The sequence below is a fragment of the Athene cunicularia genome (genome assembly GCF_003259725.1).
Source record: "Athene cunicularia isolate RWA chromosome 1 unlocalized genomic scaffold, athCun1 chr1_part1, whole genome shotgun sequence".
NCBI lineage: Eukaryota > Metazoa > Chordata > Aves > Strigiformes > Strigidae > Athene > Athene cunicularia.
Window position 1 is genome coordinate 98,832,120 of NW_020799091.1, and position 14,061 is coordinate 98,846,180.

General features: G+C 38.9%; 1 protein-coding gene across 1 annotated transcript; it reads right to left on the reverse strand.

Annotated features, from left to right (window-relative positions):
* Positions 1-517: 517 nt before the first annotated feature.
* IL10RB (interleukin 10 receptor subunit beta) lies at positions 518-13,642 on the reverse strand (the record flags this gene model as incomplete). The annotated part of the gene is made up of 7 exons (XM_026846607.1): positions 518-1,673; positions 3,680-3,837; positions 5,359-5,509; positions 6,974-7,140; positions 9,322-9,491; positions 10,793-10,916; positions 13,546-13,642. Coding segments are annotated over 7 exons (1,080 nt in total), but the record flags the coding sequence as incomplete, so codon positions are not given.
* Positions 13,643-14,061: the final 419 nt, after the last annotated feature.

A 14,061-nucleotide genomic window follows, 5' to 3' on the forward strand; every position in this document is an offset into this window, starting at 1 on the left:
AACACCAAAAAAAAAGAATATACAGAAGAAGCTGCTACTGTGGACGGAGGGATAGGGAACACACAGGGAGCTGAATGTTTACAGTGGCAAAGTATACCAGACACAGGACACCGGCCTTCATTAGGATCAGCACTCACAGAGCAGCTTTGGTGATTTGGTGAGAGGTGAAGAAAAGCACCAATGAAACTAAACACTTTCAATAACCAAAATGAAAATGCTTCTCTATTTTTCCATATTCCACATTAAACCAGGATAAACTGCAGAAAAAGTGTGAGCAAATTACATATAGCTGCGTGGTATAAAGAATCAGTGCCTGTTCTCCATATGTTTTCTTCCTGCAACAGTTCCCAAGAACTGAATATTTATGCATTAACAAACTGCAAAACCATAGCCAAAAATTTTCCTATTCCCACATCGTTATGATTTACACACAACTTCACCTGTGGCAAGTTCCTTTTGCTGACAGAATTTAATTTTTCACTCTAATTTTGATGTAATAACACATCATTTGTGTCACAAAATTAGTGCATAGGGCAAAGGTCACACTTTATGCCCCAGTGTTGGTGCAAATGTAACCTTCATATGCATGAACAGGGCTCTGCAGGTGAGATCGCATTATGTAGCACAGGAGTCATATCAACCTGGATTTACTTTTTTTTTTAATTAAGAATGTGTTACCAGTAGGTAAGTAAAATGAATGTTTTAATTCCCACTTCAGCTGTGAAATTTTCCGCAGACTTCAGTGGACTCTGGATTAAGTAGGCAAAATTTAATTAGCTACAGAAACTGCAGGGCAGAGGCCCAGGGGACTGAGCAATACCCGAGCAGAGAGGGCTATCTGGGAGGGCACTGGTATGTTCCCATTATCCTTAGCGATGAAGTATGAGTAACACCTCGGAATGCAAAACACACTGAAATTTGTGTTTGGTTTATTCATACAAAGTTCAAAACATCCTAACAAATATATAATTTTGCATCAGGTAAAAAAATATACAATAGAAGGATTATGCCAGTAGGAATATCCTTAAGAAATACACACAATTTCTTGTTAAAAAAAAAAAAAAAAAAGCCAGATCACATCTTTCTTTACAAAATATGATTTTCTTTTACAAACCTTATACAATATGCCATTTTGATTAGCTTTTGCAATAAATAGTTCATCAAAGTGAAATTAACTAGTAGTATATATATATTTGCTTTTTAAATTAATGTCACAAAATGGTCCTAGGTAATGCTATAACTTAACAGTGAGCCACTACAGTGGCAAAAATTAGTATCATTTACTTCCTCATTTATAGTCAAGTTTCTTGTGCTTTAAAAAAATAATATGATTCTATGAAAAGTCTGTGTACACATCTTCATATAAGAATTTTTACTGTCTTAAGAATGCAGCAATAAGAAAATAAACTCAGCAGCCTGTTTGCTTTTTTTTTGGCCTTAGTGAAGTATGAGGAGTGCACTTAGGCCTTTTCTGAAGCTGGTACTGTTCTTGAATTAGAATCTTCTTGTTCAGAGTCCTGAAGGTGCTCTGCTGTCTTGCTGGCCTCATCCCCAGACTCCTCACTCTGATTTTGGGGTTCTTTTGAAACAATGGTTAGCTTGTCATAAAAAAGATGCTCTTCTTGTGGGAGTGGATTAAAAATCTGCGAACCACTGGGAGGGTTGCTCAAAAACTATGAAGGAAAGAGGAAATGAGAATTAGGCTGCACCAGCCATACCATCCTGTTTGCTTAGAAATATGTTTTATGTTGTTTTCCACACATCAGTTGGCTTTCTCAACCCTTAGAAGTCCCAGAGTAGTGACAATGTACTAACTTCTCTGCTCACTTTAACATCCTGTGCAAGGCTTAGAAGCAAGTCAGCAGTGCCTTTACTTGCAAGAGATACCCCAGGGGTTAGTGACTTCTTCGCAATATAAACTTTCTTAAAAAAATAAAATACCTAGGTTTTGTTAAGAAACAAAATCTAAAAGTGGTGACTTGACTGTAGGTGAAGGAGTTCACAGAAAGATTTGTGGAATAGCTCCAAGAGATGTGAATTGTTCCTGCCATCTCAGAGACCTGTCTGCTCAGACATCAAACAGTGGTGCTTTAAATGTCAACATAAACCATAACCATTTAGTCAAGTAAAGGAGAGGCAGAGAGATTTGTGGGACTATGCAGTTCAGTGAGAAAGATGACTTAATTTTAGTACTGAAATATCACAACTTCCTCCCACTCCCTGTTCTATTGACAAGATGGAACAAGCCTCAAGAATCAATGTGGACGGGGTGTCATGACTGTATTTTGAATGTCAACACAAGAACAGCACACCTACTCAACACAGTAAAAATGTGTCAACCACTCATTTTGGCAGCTGAAGTGGCAGTTCACTTTATCAGTAGTGGCTAGAGGAGTACAGCTGCATTTTGTTCTTGTGACCTGACCCCTGTTTATTACTTTAGTGCATTTTACATAAGAAACAAGCTGCTCTATCAGGAAACTTGTTCACGGCAATTACAAAAAAAATACTAATATTCCTACTATTAGACCTTTTTCTAGAAAACTGATTTGAAATGTTCTGTCAGTAACCTGCAATCTCAAATATTCATGTAATAAAACCACTGCGTTTGACAGATGTAATTTTAGGTAAGCATGACTGGACTTTGATTACTGTGATTAAACACTATAACCCACTGGTAAAAATGAAAACTCCTCCTTTCTTGTGAGAAACCACTGAGCAAAACAAAATTTGACCAGACTCAGTATTGATCAGGTTTGAGGAGATTCTGCTACAGCCTTTTTATATTGCTATGTGGGTAACAGGGTCAGTGGTATTCCCCAATAATAATGGCCAACATTTTCTGCTCTCATTTTATCTAGAGTTTTCAGACTTCATTCTTTAAGTTAAAATTCATTATTATATTTGTGAAAGAACTTTGTTTCAGATCAAAGTGTAATTTTAAGTCTACAATGAGACAGGGGAGATGGATATCTCAGTTATTTACCTTCTAAAATGAGGAACTGAAGGTTAACACCTGTTATTCTCTCACTTTAAAATGAAAGAAAACATCTGGTTTCTAAGCCATACAAAGCTTCATATTACAAATTATGCAGTTGCTTTAGTAATAAAGGTCTATGCCAATTTTTTGATTGTTCAGCTTTTAAATATTTTGGACCATTCTGTGCAGAACAGTTCAAAATGACAGTATTTGAGAATTTATTACACATCAGTATACTTCAAAGGGAAGTCTTAACTTATGTCTATGCAGCACCACAGAACTTGATGAAAAAAATGAGGTAACATTCATGCAAAATTTGTGACCTTATAATGCCAAAAATTAAATATTAAATGAACTAAATTCCACTACCTTTTTCGTGCTGAAAAGTACCTTCTTTTGTCAGTTGTTTCCAAAAGTCATGACTTCATCATTTACCCTTCTTTGAATGGCTTTTTATGTTTGGCAGATGAGTGAGTTTTACCATACACAACAACTACGTAACAACAGATAACCACCACTGCTTCTTACAGTCTAAAACCCCCTTAGAATAATCTTCACTTTACAGATGGCTAGCAATCAGGTGGAAATGAAAGAAGGCAAAATAAAAGAAGCTCTAAAGGTTTTGGCACAGAAGGCCCTTGAAAAGCAGGCGGTTCTGCTGAGAAGGCTGATTTTAATTGCGTTAGGTAGAAAACAAACCTCTTTCAAGTGTTGTGGGAAAACATATGAAGGGCAGAAAACATGTTTGGTGAGTCGATATAGATACAAAAAGGAAAAGAAACAAACAGGAACAGATATTACAACAGACAGCACTGATCCTACAAGAACGCTCACAATTATCCACACAGGAGTTACACCTGCAAGAGACAAGAAAAAAAAAAAAACACATTTAGAACTGTGATTATTAATTTCTGAATATATTATTTTCAAATTACAACTTTCTCTATGGAATTTAAAAACCCCCCAAACTATTACAAAATTATAACTGCAAGCATAAGTCTTTGTTTCCAGTTGTAAAACACCTCTTGGCTCTTAAATTTTCAGTCTGAATAGGCTGAGGAAGTTACTAATAAAGCAAGTTTACAAGCCATCATATTTAGATATTTACAGTTACACATACTGGTGATTCTACATGCAATACTAGGCAAATGATTAAAGGAAGAAAGACCAACAAAACCATATGTAGAAAGCTATTGCACAGTCTGTGGTGTTTCAGGACTGTAGAAGTTGACACATAACACTACCAGAGTATAGGCTTCCACTTTTAAAGAAATCTGTAAAAATAGCAGCAAAGTAAACACAGCAGGGAACAAAAGTCTGTAAGATTGAGCCTTTAAAAAAAATTATGTCGTGCATGGGGATTTCACAACAGGCAATGGGAATGAAGATGTATCCATACATCACTGTATAAATGTATCCATACATCACTGTATAAACCAACCTATGCTTGCTAAGCACTGTTCAAGCCAAGAACTAACAAGCAACACCACCACCAAAACCCACCTGCAATTCAGCTGCAGCACATGCAAATAGTATGCTTGTAGGAAAAATACACGAGGAAACATTTTATGAGGAAAAACATACGAGAAACAGGTTAGCCCAATAACTTCCCCAGGCTTCCCCCAGACAGCTTCCTCATTAACCTGTGTCTCTGTCTCTGATTTTCCACATGTTATCTGAGGGTGTAAGTTAGCTGAAATACACATTATGGCTGTGGAAAAGACAGTACCCAGGACCCCATCCTTTCTTTAAACCAGGGACATGAAGCTCCCAGCTGAGACGACAGGGTCAGACCATGTTGTGGTTACTGCTGGACTTCAGACAGCAGCTAAGGTGGCATGGCTGGAAAGGAAATCGCTTTTATACTTAACTGCATTTGAAATGAGAAGGAAAGCATCTAAACAAAAATATTTGTTCATATTATTGATCAGTAACTGCTGTGTTTCACAGAGAAAGAGCATCATGGCTTAGCCTTGTGACAGACACTGTTAATATCACCACAGATGAAAGAGACTGCAACACATGGCCCAGTTCCATTTTCGGTTGCAAATATACAGAACAAAGGCTATCACAGCTGATAGTAAAAGAAATTCAGACGCACAGTGTGATCAGTGAGGAGCCTCTAGTCCATTTAACTCTGATTTCCAGAGTATGAGGAATGGAGAGCATCATGCCATCAATGCCATATTGCTTGTAGTTTTCACTTCAATCCAACTTCTCTGCTCCAAAGGCACACACGTATTAACCATCAATACTACAGTGACAAACACATCCCTTTTTGGAAGCTTTACACATCACACCGATTTTCATTTTGAATGGCTTTGCACATTTCCTGGTTTCCTACAGCACGTGTCCCACTGTGATTCACCAGGTATTACCATTGTGGGTTGTCTGCTCACAAAGCTCTCTGCTCAGCTTCCCTGTTTTGTTCCACTCAGGGATAGTTGCTTGCACTTGAATACAATATATTGTCCATGGCTCCAACTGAGATAATATTTCAGAGTTATGTTCAGTATCTATGCGAGTTACCTAATAATAGAGAAGAATACAAAAACTTTGAAAAGCACGAGTTCAGTGAATGGACAAGCTACATGTAGCAGGACAAACCCTAGCAGTTATAGCTGTAATGTGAATAAGGCTTTTAAAGGCAGAATGAAATGCCCTCCCTGCCTATATCACATAACTAATAACTCTAACTCTTTTGCCTATGGTTATAGTGTGAGACCATTACCACCACTGACTTTCTGGCTGCTTCTGGATGCATTAATGACATTTTAGGCTAAAGAGGTCTATGGAGATGTGATAAACGAGATCTGTCTGCACAGAGAAACAACTGCTTAACCAAATGAGATCAACTAAGAGTGCTGTCATGGGCAAACATAACTGAATTTGAGACAGAGCAAGTAGGATGGATGTTCTAGACAAAAAAATGAGAGAAAGCAAAAAGGCTTGTGGAAGCTATTAGGTGACTGACAGCAGATGCAACTTGCTGTTTAGAGGCATGATTGATTCTGTCTCTGTAACTATACAGTCCCTGCAGAGTATAGGAGTCCCTGCGACATGCCCCATTACGTAGTAACAGATTCTTTCTCAGGGGTGAAAAGACTCTATAGCTGGGTTTCAATATTTAGAGCAAGCATCCACTTCAAAAAACAACCTATGAAGTTACACAGACTATGCCTTGTAGTTTAGGAATTGAAAACCAGTCTGTTTATTGGGAAATTATGATCCCTTATCTTTTGGCATTGAATGCCAAACAATTTTGCAGGGTAACAAATACAAATCAGAATTATATGCAGTGGAGTCCTATTATATGAAAATTGTACTGAGGTACAAAGCACTAATTATACTGTGACTGGTATCTTCTGGTAGTAGAACTCAAGACCCTATCATTAATATATTATTTGTGATCTTTCTCCATGCATTTTGTAACATATCTGGCTGTGGAAGAGGCTGTTCATGAGAGGAAGAAAGCAAATTACAACTGAAAGAAATTGAAGAGGTGAAGATGACCACAGCTAATATAAGGCCTCATCCATGGTGGTATTCAAATCCCAGAGTCCTACGAAGAGCACAAATATTTGAATGACATGAGATTTGAATCTAGGTCAGCTTATTGCCATGGTCACAGATACTGCTGATGTTACAGTTTCTGAGTTTGCCCTTGCTTATATGTGTGAAATATAGAGATTTGGTGGGGAAGACTGCATCGCAAATAAACACATCACTAAACTGAGGGAATAAACTCTCATTATGTAGCAGTTATTTCTAATAATGGAAAGAGCAAATTATATCCATGCTACTGTTTAACTACACAGCTATCTGCCGTTTCCTCTGAATAGCTTGTAGTGACTAGACTATTACACTGTAATTAGTAGAGATAAATTTTTCCTTCAGTACCATTAGCATTTGGAACTTCATGAGCATGCTCTTTTACCAAGAAAAGCATAAATCACAGTCATGGAGTCACAATGCCCAGGAAGCTGAAATTACCTCTGTATTGCTGTCTTTCTTCCAGTACAGTATTCTGTAATTCCATGAGCCGTAATATTGCTTTAGATGCCACTTGTCATATTTATGTTCAGATGAAGGGCCTGTGAAATCCACATGCAGGGACCCAGATTCTGACTTCACTTTTACATCAGGTGGCCCAATGACTGCTATATATTAGAATGGTGGAAGAGAAGAAAGAACAGCATTCAGTTCCGCATTGTTTTCAATTTGACATTTTTATACAACTCATGACAATTCACATTTTAAATAATTTAATCTATTAAAAGAAATTAATTTTCTTTCATGGGTCAGGCTAAATAAATTATTTCCTTATAGAACTGGTCTTGAAAAGGATTTATTTTTGCAGTTAAATAACAGATACTATTGCAGACTATGTTTCCCATACCATAAATTAACTCAGTTCTCTTTTGCCAGCTGTGGCAAGTCCTGGGAGAGGAAGGACTATTTTTATAGGTTATTACTCACTTCTCCTTCTGGACTAAACTGTTGCAACATCTGTCTCATCTGAGTAGGCCCTCTAGTGAGTGTTTTAATCATTGTGATCATTTTGAAAAACAGAAACATTTATTTCTGCATGTCTTACCAATTGTACTCCTTAGACTGAATATTATATTCCTGCATCTTGTAAATGGCTTGTCTGTATTATGTTTTTGTGCCACTACCTAAACCATTTCATGAGTAGCTTAGTTACCAGCTATGTTGTGTCAGCAATGAGCTTTCCATTAAAGTCTCCCATAATCCCAGCTAACAACTTTGCCTTGGCTGCCTCTACTGAAGTTCTGCCTGGCTACAGTCACGCTATAAAGTGTCTAAGAAAGGCAGAGCTCAATATACAGATAATTTTGCGTTCCTCTAGAAATATGTGCTTCTAGAACTAAAAATTTAAAAAACCCTGCTTGCTGGACTGTACATTCACGTAATGCTCACAAATATGTTGTTGAACTTATGAAAAAAAATGTGAAGAGTGTCTTGGTTACTCTGGTTTTCTTCGGCTATTCCCAGAATACAGTGTGGAATTTATGAAAAAAAAGCACTATCAGAAATAATAACACAGAAAGGAGTATCAGGTATTTTTATTATGATGCTCTGCTCAGATCAGCTATGACAACATCAAAAACTCTCATGTCCTCCTCAGAGATTTGGCCAGTTGGCCAGTACTCTGAGATATATCTTTCCAGTTAGTTTTATACCCAGATTTTCCCATTCAGGAATAAGCTGCTTTTCCAAAGCCATGTTTGCTCTGAAGGCCACATGCTCTTTCATATATACGTCAAACTACAATTGTCTTACAAGTTTTCTCTCTACTCTGAAAACATATCCATATTTTTTGTACTGCATTTTATTTTGGCTCTAATTTATACTTGCAACATTGTTTGGTGGTTGGCGTTTTTTTTCCTGCTATATTTTAGTGCTTCTGTTCTAGGCAAATTAAATTATATCAACATTATGTTTTTGGCGAGTTAACCAATAAAAGTATTTTGAAAAACAAGTCTGTAAACGGTAAAATTAGACTCTGAAATCCAAGGAACAGAATGATGAAATTCAAACAAATGAAGGCAGAACAAGAAAAAAAAAAAGGGGGATTTTAAAGGTGTAACAGAAGCTTCCTGCATGATTTTGTATTAAGAGCTGTGAGGAGAAAAAAGCCTTGGGTAACATTAACTACATAATCTAAAATAATTTTATTTTTGCTTACGAGTGAAGTAAGAATGTACAAAGCAAAGGATGCTCATTGGTAAAAAACACTCTCTCATTCCCAACTCAGGTGACAGCAACATGATTAACATCTCTGTTGTGCAATGTAATGCAAGGCAATGTCTAAATCATCTCTCACAAATGAATGGTAATATTGTGCAATGAAGATTTCTTGAATTAATCTTTATCTGTGAAATTAATTTAAAAAAATAAAGAAACCTTTTTGCCTGACACAGCAATGAAGAAAGTAATTGAACTTATTCAGATATACAGGAAGTCTGAATCCTTCTGAATACACATCTGAATCCTAGAATACACAAGAATCTGAAGAAAAACTCTCCCTGGCTGAAAAATATAAATTATCCCTATTTTAAGGGAAAAATACAGAGTTTTTTAAAAACTTGAAAGATGTTTCCAGTATCTAACATCTGGCTATAATCTATGTGAATCTATGCTTTCTGACAGCAACTTCTGTCTTCAGAGAATGAAAGTGTTACAGCTAAGATTTTATAGTTCAATGTAATTAAATTTTAAAATTACCTGCATGCTATAGCTTTTCTTATGGAGCCAAACTGTAAAAGTGCATTAATAACAGACAATATTTTTTTGCAGAAGATTAGAAAAAGGCTTACTGTCATCCATTGGCTTAAATCTGATGGTCACCCAGTCTGAATGGTTATTTTCTGACTCTGCTCTGACCCGTAAAAGGTAGTCTCCATATGCAGGAAGAGAAGAGATGTCACACTCTGTGAGTCTCAAGTTTGTACTCACATTTTCATATCTGTCTCCAGGGAAATTGATGCTGTATGGAGAGAAACAAAATGTGCACAATGTGTAAATTATAACTAAATGTTTTTCCTCTCAATTAACTGGAAAAGTGGCCTATCTTTCAGTTAATACAACCAATTATGACTCATGGACAAGAAAAACTAGATCCAGCGTATAAGAAACATGATTACTTATGTGTAGTAATGCTTAAGCATTTTACATGCATCTATAAATCCATGATAAAGAGATTAAAATTATGATTCCGTAAATATCATGCCCTTTTCTTGAGAAAACTTGATTCAACAGACAGTAGTTATCAGACAAGTCTGCAAATATTAGACAATACTGCTATGTTTGGCTTTGCTGTCTAACTTGGACTTTGTTCAGAAGAGTCTTTAAGATATGCATATAAGTAAAAGCCAGAGAAAACAGAGCCTGCGAACTGACTGGGAACTGTTTACTACATGATATTCTTTCTGTTTTGTATCAAAAGCCCACCCAGGAATGTAGTGATCAACAGATAATTGCTATCAGAACCCAGAAAAATCTTCTTTTGACTAAGTTGGCCTTTACCTTCGGTTTGGGGATTTCCCCTCAGCAGGCACCTGCCATCATCTCTGCACCATATCCTACCCTATCTTGGCCAAAGAATTCAACCTTCAGCAGGAACGTGAGACCTCTGGCCCATCATGTGGTTTCCTTGCCAAGCACAGTGGCAGGCAGGCAGGGAGCCCACCGCTGGGCAGGGTAAGTGGCCATCCTCCTCGGTACGGCCACACAGACAGCTTGTCCCAACAGGAAAGATCAACTCAGAAGGACATGGTGGCTAAACCAAATCAAAGCTAAATCAACCCACCAAACTGACAAAAGGAGTCCTTGGAAAATTGTCCCAAGTTTAAGGCACTGAATGGAAGACCCACTAGCCTGCACTTCACTGGGGATTTCCAGTAAGAGTACAGGCAAGCTGGCTGCACTGGTGGCAGAGCACAGAATGCTGCTGGAGCGAAGGCCAGGTACGGTCCTAATGCTCAGCAGGACTAAGTGTCTTGAATTGCAGGTACCAGCTACATGACAGAGAAAAAATACACATAGAGCTAATAACAGCCGATGTTAAAATGTGTTTCTGGTCCAAAAAAACCCCTATGTACAAAGCTGCCTCAGGTGTGAAATGTGTAGAAAATGCCTCTGCTCTGTTATTTAGCTCAGAAGATAAGCCTCTCAGAAGCTAAAAGAAATGAACAGCTACTGATCTTCCTATAAAAAAGGAAACAAAAATCACACACATGCGCAGATGTAAAACGTGAATTAAAGAAAGCACAACTCCCTCAGACTTACCTCTTAGATTGGACGGTGTAACTTATATTCCCTCTGTGAAACCTAGGTGTGTCCCACTGTAAAATACTATGAAGATTAACTGAAATAATTCTTGTGTTTTGGGGTTTTGGCACTATTCCAGATACTGTGGGAACAATCAAAACCAAACAAACATTTTAGTATGTGTTTTCCCATCAATCAGTCATCCAAAACTTAAACACAGCCTTCTTTCTCTTCCTTGCCTCAGACATTTTTTAAAAACAGACTTTAATATAATTAATTTAAATCCCGATGCCTATTGTTCCTTCTGAGCTTATGCAACAAAAACAAATTAGCCACCATCAATGATTTCCAGTAAGTACAGTCTTTATCATTTATTACGCACGACTGACTTGTTACTGCCTATGACTTGGCATGTAGCCATCAGGCTACATTAATGAACTCTCACTGAGACTGTCAAAATCAAATTTTCCTAAGCAGTGCACCAGTAGCACTATAGAAATAACACAGGTGCATGGATTGATTTGTTGCTTGGCTTTTTAGGGTGGGTTATTTTGAGTCTTTTTTGGTGGTGGTTTGTTTTTTTTTTTGTTTTTTTTTTCCTAAGAGGAACACTGTGGTTTAAACCTGGCTGGCAGCCAAACACTATGAAGCTGCTCACTCATCGTCCCCTATCCAGTTAGAGAATTGGAGGGCTAAAAGTAAGGAGACTGACTTGTAGGTTGAGATAAAAACAATTTAATAATGGAAATAAAGTAAAATTAATAATAATAATAATAATAATGATAGTAGTAATCATAGATATTCTACATAGGTATCACAAATGAGCGATGCACAATGTGATTGCTCACCACCTGTCAACTGATGCCCAGCCCATTCCTGGCTAGTGATCACAGAGGAGGGAAAATCCCGAACTCACAATCCTGGAAGAGAGTGAGCAAGCTTCCCAGACAACCTTCATCTATATACTGAATGTGACGTTATGTAATATGGAATACTCCATTGGCCAGTTTGGGCCCATTGCTCTGGCTATACTCACTCCCAGCTTCTCGTGCACCTGCACACTAGCAGGACATGGGAATTTGAAAAGTCCTTGATTTCTTATCAACAGCTAAAAACATCACTGTATTATAAACATCCTTCTCATGCTGAATCCCATACTAAATCTATACTACAGCACTATTCTAGCTACTAAGAAGAAAAATTAGCTCTATTCCAGCCAAAACCAGGACAAACATGAACAGTCTTTCTACACAGACCTGGATATAAAACTGAAATAATTAAAAAGAAGTCCACCATAAGCATGTTTATATCATCACTGCATTGCCATTTAAAATGCTTTACTCATTTTGCTATTAAGCCACCCTTTGGAAAAACAGAGATAAACAAGAAATACCTTCAAAGGCAAGAGATATACCATACAGATAAAAATATCATTGTCACTCTTCACAAATGATGAAAACACAATAGTTTTGCTTTATTGAAACTGAGTAAAGGAAACCCTAAAGTAGTATTGATGAACAGTCTATTACTATTATGATTTAATTATTTAAAAATAATTGTTGGTATTGAAACTAAAATAGAAAATGTTTTGGCCCACTACTGCAACACAAATAATCATAGAATGGCTTGGGTTGGAAGGGACCTAGTTCAAACCCCCCTGCCATGGGCAGGGACATCTTCCACTAGTTGAGGTTGCTCAAAGCTCCTTCCAACCTGGCCTTGAACATTGCCAGGGAGGGGGCAGCCACAATTTCTCTGGGCAACCTGTTCCTGTGTCTCACAGTAAAGAATTTCTTCCTTATATCTAATCCAAATCCACCCTTGTCCTTTCCCTACACTCCCTGATAACGAGTCCCTCCCCATCTTTCCTGTGGGCCTCCTTTATGTACTGGAAGGCCACTATCAGGTTTCCCCAGATCCTTCTCTTCTCCAGGCTGAACAACCCCAACTCTCTCAGCCTGCCCTCACAAGGGAGGTGCTCGAGCCCCCTGGTCATCTTCATGGCCTCCTCTGGACCCGCTCCAGCAGGTCCATGTCCTTATGTTGGGTGCCCCAGAGCTGGACACAGCGCTGCAGGTGGGGCCTCACCAGAGAGGAGTAGAGGGGGAGAATCCCCTCCCTCAACCTTCTGGCCATACTTCTCTTGCTGTAGCCCAGGGTACAGTTGGCTTTCTCGGCTGCAAGTGCACACTGCTGGCTCATAGTCAGTTTTCCATCCACTAATACCCCCAAGTCCTTCTCCTCAGGGCTGCTCTCAGTTCACTCATTGCCCATCCTGTATTTGTGCTTGGGATTGCCCTGACCCATGTGCAGGACCTCGCACTTGGCCTCGTTGAATTTAATGAGGTTTGCAAACAAACCCTGTCAGATCAGATTATTGCATAAATGTTACAGCAGTAAAATCTAATGACATAAGTTCTAAGAAAAAAAAATAACCTGTATGTCTATAGTTGATGCATACACGAAATGTGTCAGTTCCCCCACTTTAGTAGATGAGTTTTAAATTGAAACCCTGCTTCAACATAAACTCAATTCCTCCAATGTTACCCTTGCACCCAACAAATCAACTCAAAACGCTTCACATCAGAAAAGCAGAAGTTGCTCGCTTCCCTGCACCCAGACCCCCATGAGAGATGCCAACCCGGTGCATACGTGCCCTCACCGGTGCCCACCCCAGGCACTCGCTCTTGGAGATCTCTGCCTGTGCATACGCTGTGTCGCTGTGCCCTTCACAGGCACCTCTGGCCTCCTGCTCCCACACCTTCTCCCACCTGCAAATCCCAGGTACGCGGAACACCAAGGAAGATGGGTGCAGGTTACAGACTGCAAAGACTCAGTGTGAACATAGCTGAAAAAAAATCTGGCTAGTAGAAGGCATCAGATTTCTCCTTTACTGCAGAACGTGGTCCTGGCTCCAAGGACTCCCTAGGGCACTGTCCATGCTTTGAGGAAGCTTCCTCCAAAGGTTTGACATACACTTGTTAAAGGCACGATGCCTTTGAAAGATCGCTTCCCTGACAGCGTTTTCTACTTGAAAAGCCTCCAGGTGAAGTTTTTTTTTATTCAGCACTACGGACCCAAAGAGATGAGAAGATACTTCTGGGGTTTGCTACTTCGTAAACGAGATGTTTGCAGGCATGACATCCCAGTCTCAAATACGGCCTGTTTTGGGGAACGTACATCAGGGACCAGTTTCAGCGGCCGTGCCCGGGCAGCCGGGGAAGGCCGGTTCGCGGGGGGCTTTGTGGGCACAGCTACACCCGCGCTCCCGCAGCCCGCCGTTATGC